This window comes from Candoia aspera, chromosome 18, assembly GCF_035149785.1.
Source record: "Candoia aspera isolate rCanAsp1 chromosome 18, rCanAsp1.hap2, whole genome shotgun sequence".
Classification (NCBI taxonomy): Eukaryota; Metazoa; Chordata; class Lepidosauria; order Squamata; family Boidae; genus Candoia; species Candoia aspera.
In genome coordinates, this window is record NC_086170.1 from 10070961 (window position 1) to 10096119 (window position 25159).

The window sequence follows — 25159 nt, forward strand, 5'->3', positions numbered from 1 at the left end:
TCTTCCCCTATGCTGGTCCCCGCTTTGTGACATGAGCCTGAGAGGGAGGCTCGGCTGGCGCCCACGTCAGCATCATTCCGGCACGGGGCGGGGAGATCTTTTTCCCAGGCTTTTAAATCGTACCCGAATTGTTTTAATTCGTAGCGATTTAGATGTTGAATGACCGCCTTTGCTGCTCCCTAGTTTGCTTTCATTTTGCACGTACATGTCTTTGTTCAAACTGTATTTTTTGTGCGTGTTTTAGAAATGGTCATCCACCCAACGTTGGCTATTGGCATAATAGCGTAGTCATTTAAACAGCATAATAAATGCAATTTTAAAAGGTTCCTGCTTTGTTCTTGCCTTACCGAATGTTAAAAGTGAAAATTAAAAGTTCAGTTTGATCTTTCAAAATCTCTCTCTCTCTCTTCGATACACGCTACATTCAGATTGGCGGAGCAACTAAGCAGTAATTCTAATAATACGGTTTTGAAAAGAAGGGCTGCAACAGCAGGTTAAAGAGAGGGTCGTGCAAACAGTTCGAAAAAACCTTGAAGAATTGAAAGGGGGTTTCTGCAGTCTGTAAAAGAAAACAAGGTTGGTGTCGGATTAGCCTCCCTGGAGAGCTGTTTTAGCAGCACCAAATGAAGCTCCGGAGGGCGATGATTATGACGATAATGATAATGGTGCAACATTTATGGAAAGTCATGAGCTTGGCTCAGCTTCCCACTTTCAGTACGAGGACAATAATACTGGTTACCTAGGAGAGTTGCTGTATGGACCCAAAAAAATTAGAAGCACACACAAGGCATTTTGGGGGATGCATTGGATTTTTTTTCTTACCATGTGTAGCCATGCTGGCTGTTAACGATGGGAACAGGATTGTACCTTACTTGGAGAGCACCAGGAGGAAGAGGGGAGGGCCACCAGTTCAAGATCCTATTTCAGAGAGAAGCTGGACGGGTCTTTCCTGGAAACTGCTAGCAACAGTCAGGGCCAGCCAGCGACATCTCCTGGCAGGGAGTTCCAACGTCCAGAGGGAAGGATGTGGAATAAGTGCCCCCCCCAGCTGATCTGAATCCAAGGAGTGGTCTCTTGAGAGAGGGCTCCCACTGTGTTGCAGAGGCCAGGCCCCCTTCTGAGGGCGGTGAACAGAGAAATGAGTGTTGCATTTCTCAGCCTGAGGATGAAGGCGGCCAGGCCAAACCCCTTCCAAAAACGCTGCCTAGGGACTTGTCCAAGTGGTTGCCAAGGGCCAAGACTGACTTGAAGGCACCCCCCCCCAAATCTATCTAAATATGGTAGAGCAATTTCCTCAGAGGGAGGGGCTGGGGGTAAGACGATGAGTGTAAAGAATATGGAGACCATGGACTCAAAAAAGTGAGACGACTGTTTATATCTTGGGGTGGGGTGGGGTTGGGTGGGGGCCGTAGGTCAGTGGCAAAGTATCCAGAGTCACCTCCGGCCCCTCTGAGGCAGGCTGGGAAGGACACGGTCCAAAGCTCTAGGGGCCGCTGGTCACTTGAAATGATGCCAGGGATCCTGATTGCGTCAGCAGCACCCGCCAGGAATGCAAATATCGGAATGTTGCAGTCGCCTCCCTTTTGAGGGGAGGTTTAGACATCCCTCTGAACCTGACATAAATAGCTTTGGGATGGAAACATGGGCAAAGTTTCTTAATTCAGGAGGCATCGGTGCATTGGAGGTATGGGGAAGCAGCGAAGCATCACCGGTTTCCTTGTACCCTTCAGATCTTCAGATGTTCCGGTCCAAACGACAAGGGCAGAAGGTCCTCTAATGTCTTCTGTATGTATGTTCCATCCATCTTGGTCAGAAAGATTTCCCATTGTTCACCAAACTAGAAAAAAAAACCCACAACTGTCTTACATCTCAAGTATAAGACTTCAACAGAAGAATTAAATTTGGGAGAAGTGGCTTATTTCAACTGAAAATTATAAAAGTAGAGACCAAGCTCACGCCACAGCCTAACATGCAACTTCTTTAATCGTGTTTTATTCAAAAAGCTGCACTTGGCTGGGTTCACGCAACCTGCTGAGTTGTAAAGGTTGGATTTGTATGTTTAATATGATTTAAAATCACCTCCCATAGACCTCTAGATTGCTAAATGGAGGTTGATCAACACCCCCCGCTCCCCAAAAAACTTTCCATGAATGGCTTCTCAGCACTTTGTGGAATCTGAGGACAAAATGAAAGGAGCAGAGTGTGAATTTCTGGAGGTAAAGTGGGATATAAGTACACCAACTGAAGTCACACTTCGTTTCTGCTGAAACCAAGTCCCACCCCTGGATGCTTACGCCACACTAAAGGTACCAGATCTTAAAATGCCCCCAGATAGTTTGTCGCTTGGGTTCCGAAGTGGTTTAGTGGCCTTTCCAACCGAAATCCTGCCTTGTGCCAATCCCACAACCACACGGGAGGGCAGGAAGCACGCAGGATGGCGCGTTACGCTGGAAATGCTGCTCAATGGCCGCGCGTGGGATCAGGGAGGCAAAATCCCGCGCATCCGGATGTCTGCTGGGCATAGGGTTGCATCAAGAATGGATCATCGATTACTCGGGAGGAAAGGGTTGAAAGTTTCTGCTTTTTGAAATAAATGCAACTTAGTCGCCCTGGGTGTCTGCCAGCCGTTAAACAGTGAAAGTTGGCAGTGAGTCTACAAAACCTTTGCACTTCGCTTTGCGTAAAAATCCTGCTCAGTTTAAGTGAAGGTTAAGTAGGTTCAGCACTGTATTCCTGCAGAAAGCAAGATGTCGTCTCTGGAAAACACACCCAGGAATGCTGTGGCTTTAATTTCATTACCATGAGTCATGCTGGCAGGAGACGATGGGACACGCAGACGTGGAAAAGCCTTTAGGCTCTTCTAATTTTGGAAACCTCTCTTGTGGCTGACTAACCTTGTGTCAATCAAAGGCAGCCTCCTATGATGGTTGTATGGAGCAGGGTCTCTCAACCTCAGTAACTTTAAGATATGTGGACTTCAGCTCCCGGCATTGAATGGAATAAAGGGAAAAAACTTCACCCAAATATATATTTCTGGACGAGGGGAAGACAGGCCAGCTGATGGGAATGAAAAGCAAGGCCGTGTTTGGCTTTTGGGAAGGGACAGGCAGAGGTAGAGAACATGGTGTTTTACCTCTCGGAGGACTTGTCTGCAAGCTCCACAGGGGAGGGCGTATGACTCTTGGCTGTTGCTGTTAAAAAAAGGAGAAAATAAAATTCACGGATCTTACATTTAATTCTGGAGGCTAAGACAGACTCCCTGCATCTGTGTTTCTCAACCTTGGCCACTTTAAGACGTGTGGACTTCAACTCCCAGAATTCCCCAGCCAGCCATGCTGGCTGGGGAATTCTGGGAGTTGAAGTCCACCCGTCTTAAAGTGGCCAAGGTTGAGAAACACTGCCCTACATCAAGAGTTATATTGCACGTTGGGCTTGCGTCCCCACCCCCAAGAGATGCCCCCACTCCAGTGACAGGGAGCCCTGCTCAGCTCGTGGCCAATGTCCCCTTCAGTGACAGGTTCTAGCTCATGAAAAGGGCTTTCTTCTGCTCCTATACTCTCCAAATGGAAAGCAATACCACATCGTGGCTTTTAAATCTAGGGCACGCCCAAGCCAGTGTTTTTTTTCGCTCTGTGTTATTCCAAGGAGGGGTGGAATTTGTGTTTGGCAGCAGACCGACAGACAGAAAACTCCTTCTGGGTGTTTTTGGGGAGAGCTCAAGGAAGTAACTCTTTTTTCTTCCTGAAAGGTAGATATAACCAGATGTTCACTAAGCCTTCAACCGGCTGTGCAGCTTCCATCCTGAGATCCAGCTTCAACGGTAAACTGCACAGCTAAAAAAAAAATCTGGCCTCACTGAGGCCTTTCCTAATTACATTCAATGAAACCCACAATCCTAGATTTCAAGGCATGCCCACTGTGTGCCCATAATGTGCCAGCTGCTTGCCCTGAGTTTCAGCTGCTGGGAGTGCAGGGAAAACAACGCCTTCCCAGCAAAGGCCATGCCCTGTGCGTAACAAAAGGAGGATGAATGCCACCTACCAGCTGATGGCCATGGCTTGAAATTTTGTGTGACCTTCAGACACGGCCTTCTGGATGGCCGTTCGCTCAGCACAGACCCCCAGCGGATAAGATGCATTTTCAACATTGCAACCTGGGGGGAAAGGGTATTTAAGGTGTTGTCCCTAACCCTAACCCAGGAAGACAACCTAGAGCTTTCCAGATGTTGCTAAGCCATATCTCCCAGCATCCCCTGCCGGCCAGAGGGGTGCTGCCACTGCTGGTACCCCAGAAAGCTTGCCCCAGTGCCACCGTGGCAGAGCTCCGAGGCATCTTAGACATAGAGATGCTGACTCATCCAGCCTCTGAAGCTTGGGGCAAAGGATGGTGCAGAAAGGCCCTATCAGCCAAGAAGGGTCCTCGGGGACATGGTAGACTGAGCTTGACTGCCTGGAAGACTGCCATTATTTTGCCCCTTAATTTCTCTGGGCCGGGAGGTGAGGGTCCAGGCAGGCTGGCGTAAGCTTGGGGGTGCTGCTCCTGGCTTCCTTACCTGTGAAGATCTTCCCCTCTGAGGTCAGGAGCGCCGCGCCCACGGGGTACTTGCTGTATGGGCAGTAGGCGAACCTCTTGGCTTCTTGACACGCGGCCAAAAGGCACCGAACCGCCTCCAGTCCAACCCCCGCACCAGCCCTGGCGCTGCCCAATGGGATGCTTCGCGGCTCGTGCGCCATGGCCCTAATCACGACGGCCCCGGGGAAGAAACAGAGATGGGTGTACACGGTGAGTTTTCCTCTTCCTCAGCTGGTGCCCGGGTGGCATCTGAGATGGGTGTGCCTCTGTAGCGCTTTTGGAAAAGTGCCACCCTCCATGTGCCAGCAGGCACCTTCCTACATTGGCACAGCAGGCCGCCACTCCCTGCACGGGGGAGCCCTCTCGCCCCACACAAAGTTTCGAGCTGTGATTGTGAACCCGCACGATCTGGAGGGGAGGCCAGCCTTCTCACCTCTGCGGCCTTTCTCCCTGGGAGCACTGTTGAGCCAGGAAATCTCTCCAGGGACTTCTTGCAGCAAGAGTCACATGCACAGCTGGCGAGGGGGGCAGTGAAGCAGTGGGGCATGGAAATCCCAGCCCCGCAGTGGGAAAACCAGCAGCCGGGGAGAGAAGCGAGGGAGGAGCAGGCTCTCACACTCCCCAGCAGTTCAGGCCAACAGGAACCAGCAAGGAGCAGCTGGCCCAGATCGCCAGGCACCACAACAGGAACTGAGGGCCCAGGCTCTGCACTGACAGCCTGATCGCCAGGCACAGCCCATCTCTGCCCACGCTACTTCCTTCTGGGCTGGCCCTGTATTTACATACGGCATTTGCATAATCCTGACTGTGGTTTCTTTGTTAGGGTGGCTGTGCAAGTGAAGACTTGAACCAGGGTTTGGTTTGGAGACCTGCTCAGACACCGGCCCTTGGGGAAGGCTGCAGAAGCCAACACGTTTTGCTTTTCAAAATATTTCTGGTAAACTCCCTTGGTCACTAAATGTAAAAGGGATTCAGCAAACGATTAATCGTTGGAGAACCAAATGGGGGATTTGTTCCCTGGAATTTTGGCATTCCAATAAAGATGATATTAGCATTATTAGCTAATGATATTAGCAAAAGTGCTAACATCACCTTTATTAAAATGCTAATAGCAAAGCCTAAAATTCCAGGGCGCAGTCACTGTACCGGGAGACAAACATCCTCAAGAGTTAGAGAGTCCTTTCTCTAAATTAAACATTCTTAACTCGCTATTTCGTGGACCCGGTGAGGGCTTGGGTGAGAGGCACCAGAATATCCCAAGGAAGCCAGACCAACATCCTGAAGAAAGGGTTAGAGGAAATATCACTGCCAAGGAAATTATGCAGACATCTCCATGCAGTCACAGGAGGCTGCTTCACTTGAGGAAGTTTTTCTCTATCCCTCCATTGGAAAATCTAACCCTCTCTCCCTGTCCACACAAATAAATAATCCTGGATTGACTCAGGACAACTTTGTTCAACGATACTTAGGATAAAGACAGCGCTGTGCACAATCCCAGTTTGCACTGATAACGGCTACAGCGACATACTTCTCCCCTGTCATTTCTTCATCGGCTCTGCACAGGTCAGGCCGCTGGGCAGATGGATTCTTTCATAAAAAAGCACAGTTACCGTTCAACAGACCCGAGATTCCAGAACCAGAACAACTGACGGTTTAACGGCAGGGATAACTCCCACTTTGTCTTTCCCAGGGCTACAAGGAAAACTTTTTCTACAAAACTTGGCTTAAAGTGAGAGAGCAAAAAAGCAACGGATGCAGGCTGCTGGAGAGAGGTTTGGCCAAAAATGAAAAAACACACACCCTATTTTGGTCAAGCTGACCCCTCCTTCTCCTGCTCAGTTTCTCCATCTGTGCTTTGATGCACTACATAAACCAGTGTTTCTCAACCTTGGCAACTGGAAGGTGTGTGGACTTCAACTCCCAGAATTCCCCAGCCAGCTAGTCCACGCACCTTCCAGTTGCCGAGGTTGAGAAACACTGACAAACAGTCTCTGCAGTCTGTTTTCTTTTCCTTCCCCGAGCCTGGAGATGCCAATTGCCCAGCCCCAGACCTTACTGAGGTCTGGTATGGTGAGATATCCCCAACTGCATTTCTTTCCAAAACACCTGAGGATTGCCCCCGCTTTTGTCTTCTTGAATTCAGACTGAAGGAAAGAGCAAGAAGCCACTGGCAGCCACATGATGGAGTTATCAAGTGGTCTCAAACTGGCCCCAAAATACCCAGTTTGGGCAACAGATTGCCTTCTGTGCCCGCCCATCCTCATGTTGTCAGAAACAGGGTGAGGCGCAACCTTCCCAACTGACTTTCTGGCTGGGGGGGCAGCGGGGAGTTTGCTGTGGGTCACAGCTAGGATTGTGTTAGCAGCCAAGCTCTCCACAGCGGTCGTGTTGTGAGCACACCCACCGCACGGTCTCACGGTGACCAACCTCCAAACGATGCCCATCTTGGGTGTGGAAGGCCAGCATCCTCCCAGGAAGGCAATGCGTCTGCTCAGCTAAATCCCAGCAGCTGGAGTTTAACCAGCACTGTGGAGGTATCTAGATATCTACTTGACACCCTCCAAGGGGGAGCCCACCACAGTCTTGCCCAGCGGGTGCCCTCCAAACCGCTTGTGCTGCGGCTCCCATCTTCCACAGCCAGCCAGCTGGCCAAGGGAGTGCCCTGGCTGTGCCAGGATGAGGAAACAGCACACCAGGAAGGAGTGAATTCCCACTCCCATATTTTGCCTGCAGAAGGACACTGTTCAAGCCCATTGTGTCCAGCAGAGCTAGAAATATCCCTGTCCAAAGCCCTGAGGATCGAACCCAGCCACTTCATCAATCCTGTTTCTCCACTGAAAAGCTAGGAAGGGCACTTATTCCCCCCACACCCACACCCACACACCTGTTTTCCTAGACTGAGATCCGTTAGGGCCTTCCTGTTAGGTCCTTCTCCACCCCAGGACTCGGCTCACCTGCGAGGCCTGGACTCTTCCCTGTCCTGCTGCCACCGAGGCAAGTTGAAGTCCAGTTCCCCTTTTGGAAGAAGGCGCAGTCGGTACATGAGTCAATTGTTTGCATTTCACCATCAAGCCTGAGCTTTCCTCCCCCTCCCTGCTTGCTTAATGCCAACACAAACGCTTTTTGTTGGCATCACCAATGGGACAGAGAAAGGACCTGCCGGCGTGGTGGGGGCTTTGCACCGTGGGCTATCTGAAGCGCTGGAGACAATTCTGGCCGTTGTGGTTGGGGGTCTAGGCATGGAAGCTGGCAGAGGGACCCAAGAGCAGTCCCTTTCTCTCTCTCTCTGCCTTAAGAAGGCCAAAAATCCTGCCTAGAAAACTGGGTGGGCTTGCCTGCCTTGTCCCTGGTGGTCGAGACAGAGGGCACACGCCCACAGACACACAAGAGGTTTGGGCACCCTCCCGGTGAGGCACTCTCCAGCTTGGAAAAATGGCGGCTGAGCAGGGAGAGGATGAAGGGGTGTAAGAGCCTGCCTGGCATGGAGGGATGGGCAGGGAGAAGTTTTTCTCCTTTCCTCCAAGCCCTAGGACCAGGGGCCACCCAGTGAAACTCACCAGAGAGAAGAAGGCTTCACACAGCACACCATCAAGCCGTGGAACTCGCTCCCATAAGACAGGCTGACAGCGGTTTTCCGAGGGGACTGGAAATAGCCAGAGAGGGCAGATGTATCTACCCAGGGTTATTGGTCCTGGGGATTCCATGTTTCCTCTGGTTGGGGACATCAAACCCCGGTTGTGGATCTCAGGAGGCACCTTTCAGGCCAATGTGACTTCTGTGCCCTCCAAGCACAGCGTGTTCCTGGGCATACTGGCTGGGGGCTTCTGGGAGTTCAGACATCTTGAAGTTTGAGAAACCCTGCCTTAGCATCCTGCCTTCTCGGCATTAGAACCATGAGGAAAAGTCTGCCTTGTTTTGATGCTGCCATAGGATCAGGGTATAAACACATGATAAAACTGCTCCAGCCTGCAGCTGCTGATCCTAGCACGTCTTGCTTCATTTTAAGGTTGGAGTAACTCAGCAGAGACATCGCTTTGCACGTCCTCTGAGTGACCGCTGAAATGGAAGCGCCAGAATGCAGATGGGCCACAAGAGGGTGCATTTGAGGGCTTTCAGGATTTGGCTTCTGCATCTGACCAAGGAGAGACACAGAGACAGACAGACAGACAGACAGACAGACACACACACACACACACACACGCCAGGCAGCAAAAAGGAGACTTGAAAGACATTGGAGCCGGGAACAGGTTTCGTGGATTGGAGCCGAAGTTTTTAAAGCAGGCTCCTCTAACTGCAGGATGTGTCATCTGGCGCCTCGGGGCTTCTGAGATTCTCGGAGGTCACCCACAAAAAAGGCCAGCAAATTGTAATTTCTAATGAGGCTGAAGGAGAAAGTTAGGGAGTACGGGAGAGCAATAAAGATAACCACGCTTAATGCCAATTTGTGGCAATGTAAGATCCATTCAGCCAAGGTTAGCTCACGCCTGCCTTGGGGAGAATGGTCCTCGGCATGTTGCTCAAGAGCCAGGTTTGGCCCTGGGCCTGAAATGAAATTGTGCCTTCCTGTTACACGAGTGCAAGGGGGATTCCATGCCCGACCGCTTAAGCATCATCTTTTAAGCCACAGAGAATCTTGCTCGGAAGTGATGGCAGCCTCATGGCATTTTTCTTTTCACCGACACCATTTACTGTAACGTGACGATGAATATATTTATAATTATGGTCAATAGCTATTCGTCCGGTTAAGGACGGGTGGCGCAAGAGGAAGAGCCAAGGGGGGCTCTGCGGTGCGGACCCATGCTCCGGGCCTCTGTAGGCATCTGCTTCGCTCATGCCCTTGCACCCCGGCCAGCTCTTCCATTAGCTTCTGGTTTTACAGCTGAACCCTTCACTTTCTCCAATAACATGGCCCAATTTTATCTCTGCCAAGGCTTCGTGGAGAACATCCTGGAGGCCGTTAAAATGCATTTTTGTGCTTTGTCGTGGTCCCTCCAGGGATGCTTAGAAGCTGTCTCTTTCCTGAATCCAGGAAATTAGGAATCTGGGGAATCACATCCTTGGAAAATGAGGGACAAAGACCCATTTTCCAGAGATGATGGCTTTAAAAAGCCCTCCCTGTAGGTTTTGCTAGTGTATGCGACAGGAAACCAGACTTTCTAATGCAGCTTCACAAAGATTTTTCATCTCGATTGCATTTCAGGGCTTGCTTCTGTCATCATGAGAGGCAGACATTTCCTTCTTGGTTAAAGATGAAAGCAAAGATTTCTTTAAGATTTAAAGATGAAAGCAAAGCAGGCAGACAAGGTTTTAACTCTACTTGCTGAATTTCTGCATTTTTAAAAGCAAAGGAGATTAGCCTCTCAGATGCGATGGTTGTCACAATACTCTTCTTGAAAAGAATGCAAGCGGTCAGACAAATCCCTCTTTCTTACAACCCATCAATGCAAGAAATACAAAAGGCCCGCTGTGTTCTTCAGAGAATACTTTAAGTTCTTGTCCCTCCTTGTTTTCCCTCTTTCTTTTTGCTCCATGGATCCTTGAGCTAAATCAAATTGAATATCAAGAATCAAGAGATGTTACGTCAAGCAGTGGCTTGGTTTGCTTATCCAAGGAGAAGATTTATTGTCTGAGCAACCAATCACACAATATTTTACTCAGGGCTGCAAGAATTAGATTAAAATTGGGACATCTGCAGCTTAGAGAGGCCAAGAGAATCTTTTCAGGCCTTACCCTTCTGCGGCCCAAGAAATCTGAAACCACCATCAAGATGGACACTGGCAATTTGGGGAGGGTGTTGCCTTCAGGTTTTGTGGCTGCATCAAAAGGGTTTCGAGGGGGGGGGACCTTGTCTGACCAGCATCCTGCTCCCAAAGCTTTCAGAAGAACCTGCATCTTCCATCTGTCATCAGAAGGATCTTGTGAGATTTCGGGTGGAAATACAAACACCTGGTGAGATCTGACATTCTCCTGAGATCTTCAGAACTGAAACGCTCAGGGACACTGGGAACTGCTGGACTCCCGTATCTGTCCTGAAACTGGGTAGGTCTGGGAGCAGATCCCACCTTACAGGTAGTCCTCAACTTTCGACCATTTGTTTAGCGACTGTTTGAAGCTACAACGGTGCTGAAAAAAGTGACTTACCACTGGTTCTCGCCCTTACGACTGCCGCAGTGTCCCTGCGGTCACATGATTAAAATTCAGGCGCTTGGCAACTGGCACGTATTTACAACAGTTGCGGGGTCCCAGGGTCACGTGATCGCCATTTGAGACCTTCCCGGCCGGCTTCCGACAAACAAAGTCAATGGGGGAAGCTGGATTTGCTTAATGACCACATGATTCACTTAACAACCACAGTGATTTGCTTAATGACCACAGCAAAAAGGTCATAAAATTGGGCGTGGCTCACTTAACGACTGCCTCGCTTAGTGATGGAAGTTCCAGTCCCAATTGTGGTCATAAGTTGAGGACTACCTGTATTGCGGGGTTTCCTTGGTTCTTCTGTATGCCCAGCTTTTCATAAAAGCTCTGGAGGACTCCAATGCTTCCATGCCCCATCATGGATGAGGGTCACTTCCAACTGAATCTTTTTAAGTGAAAGGCGGGTGTTGGACCTGGGAGCTTCTGGTTGCTCCAGACCACTCGCCTTCAAAAGCTGTCAACGCTGCCCCCCCTGGAAAGCACTGACTGGGTTCCAAAGCATCTTCAGCCTGGCCTCCCTCACAGGGTTCTTGTTGTAGGGGGGGAAATAGCTGATGGAACTTTGCGTATGCTGCCTTGTGCTCCTGGTGGAAAGGCCGGCTCTAAATTTTATCAAAAAAGCAAATCAGTGATAAATTTAAGATGACAGATATCTATCAATAGTCCTACTAATTATACGTGTCTTCTTTCCAAGCCTACAGAGAACCATCTTTGTGGCTTTGGCCTAGATTGTCCTTCAAAGCTACCCAGAAGGTCACATCAAGGCCTTCCCATCTCCTGCTGTTGATCGCCTCCAGTCGGGGGCAAACAAGGACCTTCGGGAGGCCTTCCGACTTGCGTCTTCATGGAGGGCTGGGCCCATCCTGCCCCGAGCAAGGGGTGCCCATCCTTTCCAGGCCGTGCATCGTTGGTTCCGTGGCCCAGCGGCAGATGCTCCATTCTCCGTTCTGGGCCCCCGAGATGTGACCGGGTGGCGAGTCTGCCGAGAAACCTGAGCTCGGGGGGTGCAGCCCAAGAAGGAAGCTGAGAAGACCAGAAGGGGGGCCAGGCAGGTGCTGTTGCCCCAGAGGACCTCGAGGACAGTGAATCATTGACTGGGATGGAGATCGTTATGGCAACGGAAAGAAGAGCCAGGATGCCTCAGCAGGGACGGTGTGGGAGCCCCTCTCTTCCTCAGCAGATGCTTTCAGTGCTAACAGCGGGATGAGACCTCGTAGCCCAGGACTTCTGCTTTCCCTCCTGATCTCTTTGTCGGCTGGTGAGTGATTTGCGTCCGACTCCTGGCGGCCGAATCCCTGGCCCGTCCGAATATGGACATTTGCCTACGCCTGGCCAGTGACCGGTCCCCCAGTAGGTTTGTCTAATTTGCACCCACTCAGATGCAATCCCTTTAGTGGGAAAGAGAAGTTTGCCCCTGGGGGGGTCCCAACATCATTTTTGCTCCAGGGCATCCCTCCCTTTCAATCTGGAGGCGGGGGAGTGGGTAAACAGCTATGGTGCATCACCTGTAGCGCACAAGCCTCCCTCTGGATGTGCACAGATGCTAGCTGCCACTCTTAAGAAGCAACTGGGTCTAGGAGTAGCCATCCTAAGTTCCCATAATGCTCAAGAGGGGATTATGGGAAGATGAAGACGGCAGCCTCTAGCCCCTCCCCCCCGACCCTCATTCAGAAAGGGGCTCCTGCCCTCTGTTGGGGCCAACCCACCGAAGCTGAATTAGCGCTCTGACCTTTTGGGGTGCTTGCTTAAGTCTGCAAAGGGGAAAGTGGGAAACAATGTTGGCCTTCTGGAATTTCCATTTTTCTTTTGTTTTCTGTAGCCCTGAGCTGATAACTTTTATTTTACAAATGAGGTGCAATAAAGCTAAGAGCTAGGTCTTTCTGCCCCCTTCCCAGACCTTTTTCTCTTTAAACAATTGAGATTTCAGTACTCTTAACTACAGGCAGGGAAAAATGGGTTGTGACCCATCTTCCCCATCTTCTTAAATCAAGATAAATAGAGATAGAATGGGCAATTTCAGGCAGTGTTGGTCAGGTGAGGTCCTTGCTGGGGGAATTACCTCTTTGTATTTAAAGGCCTCATAAAAACTTTTAAAAATGATTCTCTTTGCATAATAGCAGGAGCACATTTTGATAAAACATTGCCGAAAAAGTCACGCCTACAAGTACAGTAAGAATGTGGCCGGCCTGCCTGCCTCTCTTTCCTGCAGTGCTTTATTAACATGAAATTTAAAGGGGGAGATGCAAAGGAATAAAAATCTGCAAGTTTTCATTCTGAAATTCCTTTGGGGACTCACTTCTCAGGGCAGAGAGACGCAGAGAGAGATCAAAGGGAGCGAAGGAGGTGTGAAATTCTGTTTATCTGTACTGTAAACCTGTAAAAGTCCAAGAGGAGATAAAAACCCAGGGAAACAGTAACTGCTTCAGAGCATACCTTTTCTTACAGAGGCAGCAACTCCATGGATCGGTTCAGAAACTGGGACAGCAGAGCAGATCTTCGCAAGAGACATGCACATGGGATTCCCTTCTGCCACCGATGAAAGTGAACAGGGGTGGCCAGGTATGAATCGACTGGCATCCTAAGGCTCGAGCTGGCCTGCATCATGAATGACAAAAACAAAAACAAAAACTTCATTATTTTTCTCAAAATGTTGTCAAAGAAAGAGCAGGCTGTCTGCCCATCCATCCATTATCCCTCGCTTTTCATCTTGGGTACCCACCGGACATGGCTGCCACCTTCATCCCATGGCATGCCATGGCAGAGTGCTGGGCCAGGCTGGTGGGTCTTTGGCTGGTCTGGCTGAGCCCCGTCGGAAGTGCCCATTTGATGGTGTCAGAGGATGGGCACCGGCCAGCAAACGGAAGGGGCCAAGGATCCTTGGAGCCAGGGAATATGGGGGTGCCTACATTTTCAGTAGCTTGGGAATTCTTTTCAGATTTCTCCTGGAGGTGCTTTTGGGCCAGCTGGCAAAGCAGGGGCTATCGCCACTGTTGTTCCGTCCCTTCCCAGTTTTTCCCCCCAAAGAGAGGGGATTCCTCCCGATGCATTCCTTGGGGGGTGGGGCTGGAAGCAGGAGCAGCCAGGGAGGCTGCTGGCACTGGAGGGAGGACCCCCCTCCAGCTGGGAAGCGAACCAAGCAATTTTGGGCCAAGTGGGGAGAAAAAAACAGAGAAAATAGCAGGTGGCCAGTCCAGCCAAGAGAATTCCCCCGGGGTTTATTTTCTTTGGTGAAATGCATTTTGTCAGCAAATGTTTTTTTCCTTGAATTGAAGGAAAAGAGGCTAGGGGGAAATGGCAAGATGAGTTTTCCGTGCAGCGTGAGGACAGGCAGCCCTCTTTGATTTCCTTACGGTTTCTGATATTCAGGATCCAAATCTTAGTTACTGCACTGGCTGGGAATGCGGGAGACTGTGGTCCAGCCTACCCGAAGGTGGGTGGGGAAGTCAGGCGCAGAGACCTAACTGCAGCCAGCAAAGGGGTGGGAGGGGGGTTAGCAGACCACCAGCGGCTTCCTGGTCACCCTTGGAGAGCTGAAGAACAATTCTGGGTCTGTCTCCTCTCTGCCTGCCCTGGAGACATCCCTCAGTGGAGACTGAAAGCTTGGCTACACAAGGCTGGTCCATCTGCAGCCACTCTTGGGCCTCGTCCATCCCGCATCTCTGTTCTGGACCGCCTTGCCAGGGAGGGCTTAAACGCCCAAATTTGAGCTGGAGCTGAGCGCGCCCCTTCCTCCTGGCTTCGCAGACCAGAGACGTCAGTTCCGAGAAGAACATCGCTTTTCCAGGCAATTAAGCCAAGCGGGGAAATGAAGGGACTCGTGGGGAAACAGGGCGTTTGTGAAGCATCTTTCCAAAGGGTAAGTGAATTTTGGAGATGGCCTTAAAGGTGTGTGATTCTTGTCCTTATTTAGTAATGAGATGGTCAAGAGGTGTGGGCAGCACCGTTGGAAGAGACCCTTGAGGTCATCTAAGCCAACCCCTGCTCTGGGCAGAAATCCAAATTAAAGCACTCCAGACAGATGCTTGAACTCCGCCAGCAAAGAGCGACCCACCGCCACTGGATCGTGGCTCCGGCTGCTCGACGGCTCTTACTTCCAGGAAGCCACGACACCTGCCACAAATAATTGTATTTGGGCCGCAACTGAGACGGGACCAGAATTGGAAGCCGTCCGAGCTGAAACGTCGGGTTGACTTTGGAATGCCTGCTGCTGCCCGCCTCCTCATTCCCCACCTTTCTGAGACGAAGCACTTGGGAGAGATCAAATGCTCGCACGCTCCTTGGGGATCAACTGGGTCAATCTGAATAAGGGCATTTTGCAAGGGTGGATTTTCCATCATGCAAAAAACGGCACCACCCACCTGTGCCTGAACTCACAGCTCCACAGCTTGAAAGATCAACAGGGCCCTTTCTGAGGTTTCATGGATGCTGGGAAGACACCTGCGGCCTCAGACAGCCTCATGGCCACTTCTTCTGCGGTCTGACCTCCTCCATCTGCTGCGTTAAAGCCTTTCATCAGCTGAGCCTCAGATCAGTCTCTAGCAAATGCCTGCACCATCATGGTCAATGCTGCCTTCCAAGCCCTCTCCTCGCCTGCAATTCAGGGCTAAGAGAACAAGACGTCGCCCAGCATGTGCAGAGCGCAACGGTGCTTATAAAAGGGTTCTTCCCTCTGGCCAGAATGGCATTGCAGAACAAGGGCTTTGCTCCACTTAAAAAAACCCACAAAAGTTGTGCCAGGCAACTCCAGTCATTGTTCTCCCTTGAGAAGGAGCGCAAGACTATTAAAGTCTCTCCCCAGAAAGAGCCAATTAGTAAACTCTTAGATTTAATGCTGGCTTTCTGCCCTGAGTCACTTGAAGTTGGTGGTACGCAGATCCTGGGTGGGAGGGAAGAAGAAAATAAATTCACCCACCCCCATTTGCTAGCCAAAATCCTTCTATGTACTACAATTGCCCAAGTCCTGTTGAACAACAGTCACCTGCAGCTTTAATGATGGGATGATTGATTAAGCACAGATAAAGTATGAATTACTTAATGAAGAACAGCCCTCCAACTGGCTTTTAGTTAATTTCTGTCCCCCCCCACCCCCAGGAAAGAGGCCTTGCAGTGGCATCCTCTCCCTATTCTTTTTCCTCCACCTTAGAAACAAGGAAGAGGTAGCTGTCAATAAAGGAGATCCTCACAGGGAGCAGGACACAACTCTGCCACAACTACTTAATTGTTTAGGCGAAGACTGTAATTAAACCCACAAAGTGCTGTAAGGCAGCTGGTAATTAAAGGACATAGCATCTTTAAGTTGGAAAGTTGGAAAGATGGCTAGAAACACTGGGGTGAGCAACTCTGAATGAATAAATCAGGGCATGTGTGTTTGTGTGTATCTCCTGAGCAAGAAATGATCTCCAGGCTGGAGAGAAGGTTGCTCTGTGTGTGTCTGAGAGAGAGAGAGAGAGAGAGAGAGAGAAGCTTTAGTGAAAAATCTGCAAGCGGGAGAAAATATTTAATTCGGTTTCACGGCTGGGTTGTATGAATGCAGCTATTTTTCCAATTTGTAACTGGGGTCAAGTGGACGCATTGTTTTAAAAGAGAACAGCAGAAGGGCCGTATGCACTGAAACCACAAAAAACAAACACACATTCCACCTTAAGCTTAAAAAGCTATAAATAGTCTAAGTCTCAGCAGTAAGCTTTCCATAACAAAATGCCCAGGACATTAAAAAAACACGTTGGCACAAGCAAGTCTTCTACTGCCCCTGGAAAACCAACTGACTATTCTTTCAGATAAGATAGAGAATAATTTTTAATGAGAAACTGTTTCTGGGAAGGGAAGATGATAGAGTGAGTCGGTGCTGCCCAAGATTCCCATCTGGAGGGCTTGATGTGTCTGGAAGCTCTGGAAACGGATCGGATGAGAGGAATAATCCATACTGCATCTGCAGGACTGGCATTAATTTGGGGCGGGGGGGCCAGAAAGGGCTTGGGAGAGCTTATGGTACAGACCTCGCCCTGATTTCCTCCACTGTTGACTCTGCTAGCTGTAAACTATGGGGTTATACAGGTAGTCCTCATTTAATGACCATTCGTTTAGTGACAGCTCAGACTTACGATGGTGCTGAAAAATTGACTTAAAACCAGGGCTCACACTTACGACTGTCACAGCGTCCCCACGGTCATGTGATCACAATTTGGACACTTGGCAACCGGTTCACATTTATGACCGTCGCAGTGTCCTGTGGTCACACGATCGCCATTTTTGACCTTCCCGGCCGGCTTCTGGCAAGCAAAATCAGTGGGGAACTGCGTGATTTGCTTAACAGCCACGCGGTTTGCTTAACAACTGTGGTGATTCCCTTAATGACCACTGCAAAAAAGGTCGTTAAATCAGGTTGGAGTCGCTTAATGACTGCTTCGCTTAGCAACAGAAATTTCAGTCTCAGTTGTGGTCATTAAGCAAGGACTACCTGTAACATCTGTCCATCACCTCTGGGCTGTTGACCTACTCTCTTTCCGCAGACAGAGAGACAGACTCCCCCCGTATCATTGGGGGCTATGTTATGGCCCCTCACTCCTCCAAGTACCTGGTGTCTCTGAAGAGAAAAACGGGTTTCCATTTCTGTGGCGGGGCGCTGGTCAGTCGCAGCTGGGTCTTGACTGCTGCTCACTGCAAAACTGGGTAAGGAAGAGGCGTCCTTGCAGGGCTGGGTGGGGGTGCCAAGGCCCCAGGCACCGGCCTTGGAGGGTTTCCAGGGGGGAATTCTCTCCTACAGAATCAAAGGATTGAGCTCTGAGATTCCCAGCCTCACTGATTTAAGGCCCGGGGTTGGTATCCGAGGCCAAGACAAACGAATCAGGTCTGAACCACCTCTGAGGACGGTGACAAAGTGAGAATCCATGATTAACAAGATGGTGAGACGATAAGGGTGTTGGAAATTGGAATTGGAGGGATTTTCCCTTTGGATTTTAGGATACCAGCCTCACAGTCTGTCAACCATTACCTGGGAAGAGGCACATTTCAGCCCTGCCTGCTTTGATAAATGTTCCCCAGGTTGGAATCTGGCCCTTGCATTGAAAATTCCCCAGCCAGCTATGGGGAATTCTGGGAGTTGAAGTCCATACTTCTTAAAGTTGCTGAGGTTGAGAAACACTGATCTAGACTAACAACAGGTTAATTCACAAAGCCATTCACAATAGTCAAGTTCACAATTAAATAGAAAAAGCACTAATTTGCACGGTTATGACCCAGCTGTACCTTTCCTTTTGCATCAGGCTCGCCCACGCCCAGTCCGAGATTCTGAAAATGCTCCACCATCCTGCTCTTTTCTGTCTTGCAGAATTAGCCAGATGCTCATTGTGGCTGGAGAATATTCGCTTTCTACTTTTGAAGGCACAGAGCAGATCTTCCGGCCTGCCCGCCTGGTGGTCCACCCAGACTACAGTGCCAGCTCGAAAAACGCTGACATCATGTTGATTAAGGTGACCCCAATTTCTCAAGGCTGGGGCTCAGCTCTCAGAGGAAGGAGAGCGATTAGGGGTGCCCATGTATAGCTGCCAGCAGCCCTCCAGACGGGGGAGATGCCAATATTTCAATTGTCAATTCTTGGGGGGCAGGCATGGTGGGCATGGAGGGTACAGACTGAGCCTAGCTGGGCAGACCTGCTTCCACCCATTTCCCGAACCCTGCGATGCCTCCTTGCACCTCAACACACCCCCAGGTCTCTCTGTTGTCTCGCCCCCCCAGCTGAGCCGGCCAGTGGTCTACAGCCCCTTTGTCTCCATTGTGCCGGTCCCTCGGCAAGGGGCCAAGGTTCGGGCTGGCCACCTCTGCCAGGTCTCTGGCTGGGGCTACACCACGCCAGTCGGGGGCAGGGCGTCGGACACCCTTCGCAGCGTCCACCTGCCCCTCGTCTCGACATGCCAGTGCAACAGCTCCGCGTCATACGCTGGGTACATCACCAAGAACATGATCTGCGCCGGATTTGGCAGTGGTGGGAAAGACGCCTGCCAGGTAGGAAACAAGCCGGTTTGGGTTTGGTGCTGCCCAACATGGTTTTTTGCAGAAAGTGCCTCCCCTTGGATGGCCAGGGACGGTGGGGCTGAATGCTTTGGGCAGATGCTTTGTGGGGGCTGGGGGAGATTTGGGCAGAAACGCAGGAAAAAGGATGCCTTGGAAAATCTACAGGGTGCTGCCAAGCTTTAGCAAGCCATTATCCATGCATTTGCAAGGGGGAAACGGGTGGCACAAAATTGGAGCGGATAGGTTGCCAGGTGGGGCCTTAGATCAAGTTGAACAAAAAACATCCATTGAAGTGATTAGGGATGACCCCCCCACAGCAAACCTGAAAGTCTTGGGGAGGCCTACACTGGTACCATCACTGTCTGATTGTCTTGCTCACTGAAGCCCTCTTTTGCTTCATTTCTTTTTTTAAACTAAATATATTGGCCTCCAGCCACTGAGAAATTTCCTCCCCTGCTAGGCTATTCTGGGGCTGCTGCTGCTGCGGCTGCTGCCAAATCCATTTTCTAGGCAGCTCCGTGACCACCCACAGCTTGACCACTTGTCTAACCCCCCTCCCCCCAATGCTTCAAATTGTGAAGCAACAAAATTGCCATGAAATGGGTGCGTTGTGCCGGGCTGATTAACCTGCTGGCCCCACTTCATGACAATTGCATTTTGGAGCAGATTTTGGAAGCAAAAATGAGGGAGGGGTGTTTGCAGGAATAATTCAGCAAGGCAGGCGGGGGGGGGGGGCGGCACTTTGAATCATCTCATGACATTTCAGCATTGATGGTTCCCCAACTCTGCACATTTCTCTTTGCCTTTCCTTGCGATCCTGTCCAAGGAAGGGCTTCATTCCACAGCTACACACCTAGGTTGGCGTTTTCTCCAGCCAATCATAATTATCTCCATAATGATACTTCCTCTTCAAACAGCCTTTGCACGAAATGAGAGTTAGGAAGTTTTGAGAAAAGCTTCCAAATCAGAGGAAGCAATGATTATCTTCGTTCTCCGTTGGCCGGCCCCCCTACCTGTCCCATTCTGGGCATCGCACTTGAAAAAGGCATCAGAGAAGCTGGGACAGGCCAGAGGAGGGCTGTGAGGAAGATCAAAGCCTGGGGGTTGAATCCTAAAAAGGGAGAGTGGAAGAGCTGGGGTATTCAGCCCTGAGGAGATGCCGGTGGGGATGTGATGAGGAGCTGAAAGGACGTAAGACAGAAGGTCAAGGCCCATTTCCATCCTTGCAGAGCGCAGGATGGGATATAATGCATTTCACTAGAAGGCAAACAGCTATTCACCAGGGGGACCCAGCACCATTTTAAAGCAGCAGCCAGGTAGGGATTTACCCATTTCCCCTTGCCTTCCTGCACCAGCCCCAGCTCCAAAACATCGGCTGTTCTGCAAACCTAACCGAGTTAACTGTTGCTGTGCTGTGACTCTCCTCTCCCCCCCAGGGTGACTCCGGGGGGCCGCTGGTGTGCGACGGGCGTGTGTTCGGCATTGTTTCCTGGGGGCACAGCTGTGCCAGCCCCGGATATCCCGGCGTCTACACAGCAGTGGCCAACTTCCAGAAATGGATCTACAAGACAATTTTGATGAAATAACGGGTGCTTTTCTTTTTTTTTTTTTTGTGGTATGCATATATGATGACTAAAGTGCCTTTCCATAGGGCGGAGGGATGAACCACCTCACAGTGAGCTTTGGGCTTATTTTTTCCCATGGGGAAGGCCAAAGAGGGTTTTGTTCTCATTCTGTCTTGAGCCCTTTGGGGTTGAGTCCTATAAATCACAAGGGGAAAACTTCCAGAGGGACCACCCCTGCCAGAAACCCCTGACCCCAGCTGAATCAGCCACTGCAAACTGCAGATCAGCCACCCTTTCCATGTCCTCTTCTGAATAAACCCAGAGAGGGTCTTGGCCCCCTCCCTCAACAGCCACCCTTCCAGTAAATGCCATATGGGCTTTTCTGGATGGGCTATTTGCAGCAACCCCAGCTTGGTGGCAGCACCTGGCTGACCTCACAAAGATACAAAGTCCTGGTCTGTACTTGGATGGGGGACCACCAGGAATTCTCAGAACTGAAGGCCAATTTTTAAAACTTCTTACTCAGGCTTCAACACTTCCAACTGTATGTATCCCTGAAAAGCTTACACTCCCAGTTCTGGTGACAGGGTCACAATCCTGATGTGACTGCAGCTCCCTTGACAAGTTTCTCCCAGCTTTGGGGGGATGAACCCATAAAGGGGGTGCCATTGGTCAAGCTGTAAAGAAACTGTGGAGTCCCTGGTGCTCTCTGAGCTGGGTGGTTGCTTGCAGACGCTTCTTTCCCCGACTAAGACTAGCACTGATGGTGTTGCCTGGTTGGGCAACAAAACATCTGCAAGGAAGCAACCCAGCTCAGAGAGCACCAGGGACTCCACAGCATAACCCCAAGCTACAGAGATCCTCTTCTATTGTAAAAAAAATGCTTGCCAGCCCCCCTTCCCTTCCCTTCCCTTCCCTTCCCTTCCCCAGCTGCCTCCCAGTTTTTCTTGAGCCCTCCACCACTTTTTATTCCAAGTGCAAACAACGAACTGAACTAGCAACCATTCTTCTTTTATAACCTGTTCCTGCAGAGAGATTGATTACGTGAATCTCAGGGTACGTGACCACGAAAGAGCCCAGGGATCTGTGAAGGAAGGAACTTGATGTATTTCCTTTTAACAGAATCCGCATCCTTGATTCCCAGTGGATGTTACGTGACATTGACGTCGTCATTGCAAAAACCCGCTAATTTATTGCAGCCCTCAGAGCTCTATTGCTAGGAGACACAGAGCAGCTGAATTTGGGCAAAGGAGGCAGATCAAATCCTCCCGGGGAGGATGCAGGGGGCGGGGAGCTCCGTTTTGGATGTGCGCACGTACACGTGTGAGGGCTGAGTTTCACGTCATACCAAGATATAATCTCTCGAGCAGCAGCTTACTAAGTGAACTACAATGGGCTGAATTCACACCTTTCCAGGAGGACGAAGCTCCAAAGATGGTTTGGCCCCACACATGAAGTCCAACTGCCAGACATCACCCAGTTAGATAACCCAGACATTAAACCTGCATGGGTTCCCCACAAATCTGAAGTCCAGCCCCTATCTCATAACTAATTGCATCCATGTTAGCAATGTTTAATGTTAATTAAGATAAATGAAGAGAAAGCAAGTTTAGTTCCCCCCCTCCATCCCCAGTCTCTAGATTTTGGGGTACAGTTTTCCAGCACCCTCCTCTGAAGCAATATTGGGGATTTGGGCTTAGCATAAGTTGCATGTCACCCCTCTCTCAGCAGGCTTACAGCCCATCTAGAGGCAGGGAGAGTCTTCATGTTGGAATCAGAGATGGACATCAAGGCCATTTTTAATTATGTGCTCAAGGCTCTGATAACTTCTCCCTTGCCCTCAAACACAAGCAAGGAGTTAAAGGTGACAGAGGATAAAATACTGAAAGATAAGAATATATCCTTCCAGTTACTCCATTCCAAACCAAGACCCAAAAACAGAAATGGAGACAACAGGTCTCCAGGCACCCACCCGCTTCCTCAGACACCTGGAGGATTATCCAGGGTGAAAGGTCTACAAATAACACAGTGCCCTGCAGAAGGTGCATGCGGTGATAATGACCTAGAGACAATAGCTATTCATAAATCAGTTGCCCACCCCAGTCATAGTTCCATGGGTTTGCTGATCAATACACAGCTCCGAGGTGGCTCGGAGTACAGCCCTGACGAGACCCAGTCAGCACAGCTGAGAATCAGGAATGAGCTGCTCATCCCAAATGCCTGGAGCATCTTCACGGGGATCCTGAAGAAGCTGGATCCGGGCTGGGACTCATGGAGAGCGTTGGCGGCCCAAAGAGGGCAGAACTAGATGTATCAGGACCATGGCGAGCTCCTTTGAGGAACTTCCCGGCCAGGGAGCTGTTCCTGCAGCACCTCCCTTCAGCCAACTGTGCCCTTAAATAGTCTGGCCAGTCAGGTGACCCCTTAGCCCCCCCACCAGCCCCCTTGCTGAGAACCGAAGACTTAAACAGCCCACAGCCATTCCTGGCTGAAAACCCCAGAAGATCCATCTCCAGAGATGGAGATGGATTCTGGATTCAAGGGGTGGACTCCCGTCCAAAGGCCCTGAGATGGGCCACATCAGTGCCCATCACCCCCTCCCTGGCTGAGAGGGAGGAGCACTGGGTGACTGGGAGCTTCCAGGCACTTTATCCACCCCCAGATCCTATGCATTTTGTCCCTTATTTTCATTAATATGTGCGTTTCTATGCCAACTTTCCCCTCTCTCTCATAGGCTTTTAAAAACAGTTGCCCAACAGGTATTACCATGCTTAAGGATTGCAAATGTCAAATGAGAGCTACGTTTTGGTTAGTGAGTCGGTTTAAAAATGTGAAATTAGGCGAGATCATTCCAAAATGAAATCGAAAGATCTGAGCCAGAGCAAAAATCGCTATGGGTGCAACGCAGAGCAAGCCAGCTACAAACAGGCTCACTGAGGTTAAAAGCAAGGACAAGGCGAGATTTGCAAGATTTGGTATTTGTTCTGGCTGGAGACAGGAAGCTGGGTTGTCTCTAAGGCTGGCACTCTGCCCTAAATTCCCTGGTGACAGGCCTCTGTTTGCCAGGCTGAGTGGTGCTGGCGGGGTTTGGCTTCGAGAAGAGAGCCAAATCTTTGGAAGATCCCAGCAATATTTAGCATGGGGGGGACGTGTTTTTTTTTCTGGGAGGGGGTGGCTGAAGCAAACAGGGAAGAGGCAGCACCTCCACCTGTCGATTAACCACTCAAATTAGGCCAAGTGATGGAAATCACACGTCATCTGTGGGGATCAAAGAAGAAAGCTTCACCGGTTGCAATTCTGCAAAAAGCCGAGGGAAAGGAGGCATTTTAGAATCAGTTTCAATAAGATCACTCTCCTGGATGGTCCAAGCCATTATCCATGCATTTGCATGGCTATTAATAAGATAAAAACTCTTCACTCATCCAGAACTGAATTCACTTTTCCTCTTGGCTGATGCTTCCAAGCATGAATATTTTAAATCCTTTGCAAGCCCGAAGCCATCTCTTTTTTAGGTGGGGGTGCAGAACATTGCAACCTCCTCTTTGGAAGATGAGGCCTCTGTGATTTTTTTTGAAACTCAACATTGCTAAGGTGTCTTCTTTTTAAAGAAAACCTGTCCAAACTGTTGCAGCCCTGTAGCAAAAGCTCTCTCTTTGCCCAGGGACATGCTCGGACCTCTGACAAGAACCATTTCCCAAGCTCGAGCAGCTGGCACTGCCCCATCTTAACACTTCTTCCTTCTGAGGCTCCATTATTATGAGAGAACACATTAAGCAGCTACTTAATCACAGATGCTTGACCTGGGCACTGAATTAATCTAATCTAATTTCCAAGCTTGCATGATACACTGGGCCATAAATTCACCTGGAGGAATTAGCTGGGTTTACGCAACCCCCCCAGTCACAAAATAAGTAATAAGGAAACTCAGTGCCCAGGTCAAGCATCTAAGGCAGCTGTTTCTGTGTATCCAAATGTGTTTAAACCTCTGCCTTCGCATCTGCACAGCCAAAAGGAAAGGGAACAAATATTTGCACTGGATCATTTGAAGCCGATAATTTCAAGATTAAGGCTGAGATGAGATGCCAAGCTAAAAGAAACATCACAAGGTGTGGAATTTAAATCCTGGGTGTGCCATCTTAGATGACAATGATTGCACGAAGGTTGATTTTGGTCAGAACCCATATCGGAACCATTTCAGCTGTAGAGCCCTCAGATGCCTTTGCCACCAGCAATAAGCTTACATAAAACATGCAGTGGATGACAAGTTGATCCTGCGGAGCTGTATTTATAGAAAAAGCCATACGGTACTGGAAACGACGGCGATGATGATGATGATGATGATGATGATGATGATGATGGCGATGGCGGCGATGTGACTGTGGCTGTAATCGCTATTCCAACTCTGACTTTCGGGAACCCCCGACCGTTGCCGGAGAGGGTCGCCGTTCCTGTTCTTTTATTCCTCCTTCGAGTGCGATTTATACAACTTTTTAAAAAGTCAGCCAATTCCCGAGCTTACCGGATGCCCCTTTTCCCGGGGGAGCCTCGACGGAATTTCGAGCGGCTCCTGTTCAAAGGCGCGAGGACGCGCGCCGGGACCTGCCCGGGGATAAGCGAAGCGGGAGGCGGGCGCGTGTTCCCACGTGCGCGCGGACACGGGGAGGGAAGGAGGGAGGGAGGGGGGAGGAGAGGGAGGCGGGGAGCTCGCCCCGGCGCGCGCCCGGGCCGGGCAGGGGGGCGCCGGGCTCGGAGGCGGAGCAGCAGCGCGGGAGCCTGGGCGCCTCGCCGTCGCTTCCTCCGCCTGCCGCGGCTGC

General features: G+C 50.3%; 3 protein-coding genes across 3 annotated transcripts in view; 1 reads left to right on the forward strand and 2 right to left on the reverse strand.

The window, feature by feature from the left end:
• The window catches only part of LOC134507016 (ATP-dependent RNA helicase DDX19B), a 445506-nt gene that overhangs the window by 392141 nt on the left and 28206 nt on the right, over positions 1 to 25159 (reverse strand). The window lies entirely within an intron of this gene.
• Positions 1357 to 13773, reverse strand: CDA (cytidine deaminase). Its single transcript, XM_063317464.1, has 7 exons — positions 13677 to 13773; positions 13204 to 13365; positions 7527 to 7587; positions 4553 to 4737; positions 4042 to 4153; positions 3134 to 3191; positions 1357 to 1837 (listed from the first exon to the last, which is right to left on the reverse strand). The coding sequence occupies exons 2-7, from the start codon at positions 13283 to 13285 to the stop codon at positions 1727 to 1729; spliced, it is 609 nt and encodes a 202-aa protein (XP_063173534.1). The 5' UTR covers positions 13286 to 13365; positions 13677 to 13773; the 3' UTR covers positions 1357 to 1726.
• On the forward strand, positions 17240 to 20412 carry LOC134507210 (trypsin-3-like; the record flags this gene model as incomplete). The annotated part of the gene is made up of 4 exons (XM_063317706.1): positions 17240 to 17439; positions 18098 to 18239; positions 18505 to 18771; positions 20217 to 20412. Coding segments are annotated over 4 exons (759 nt in total), but the record flags the coding sequence as incomplete, so codon positions are not given.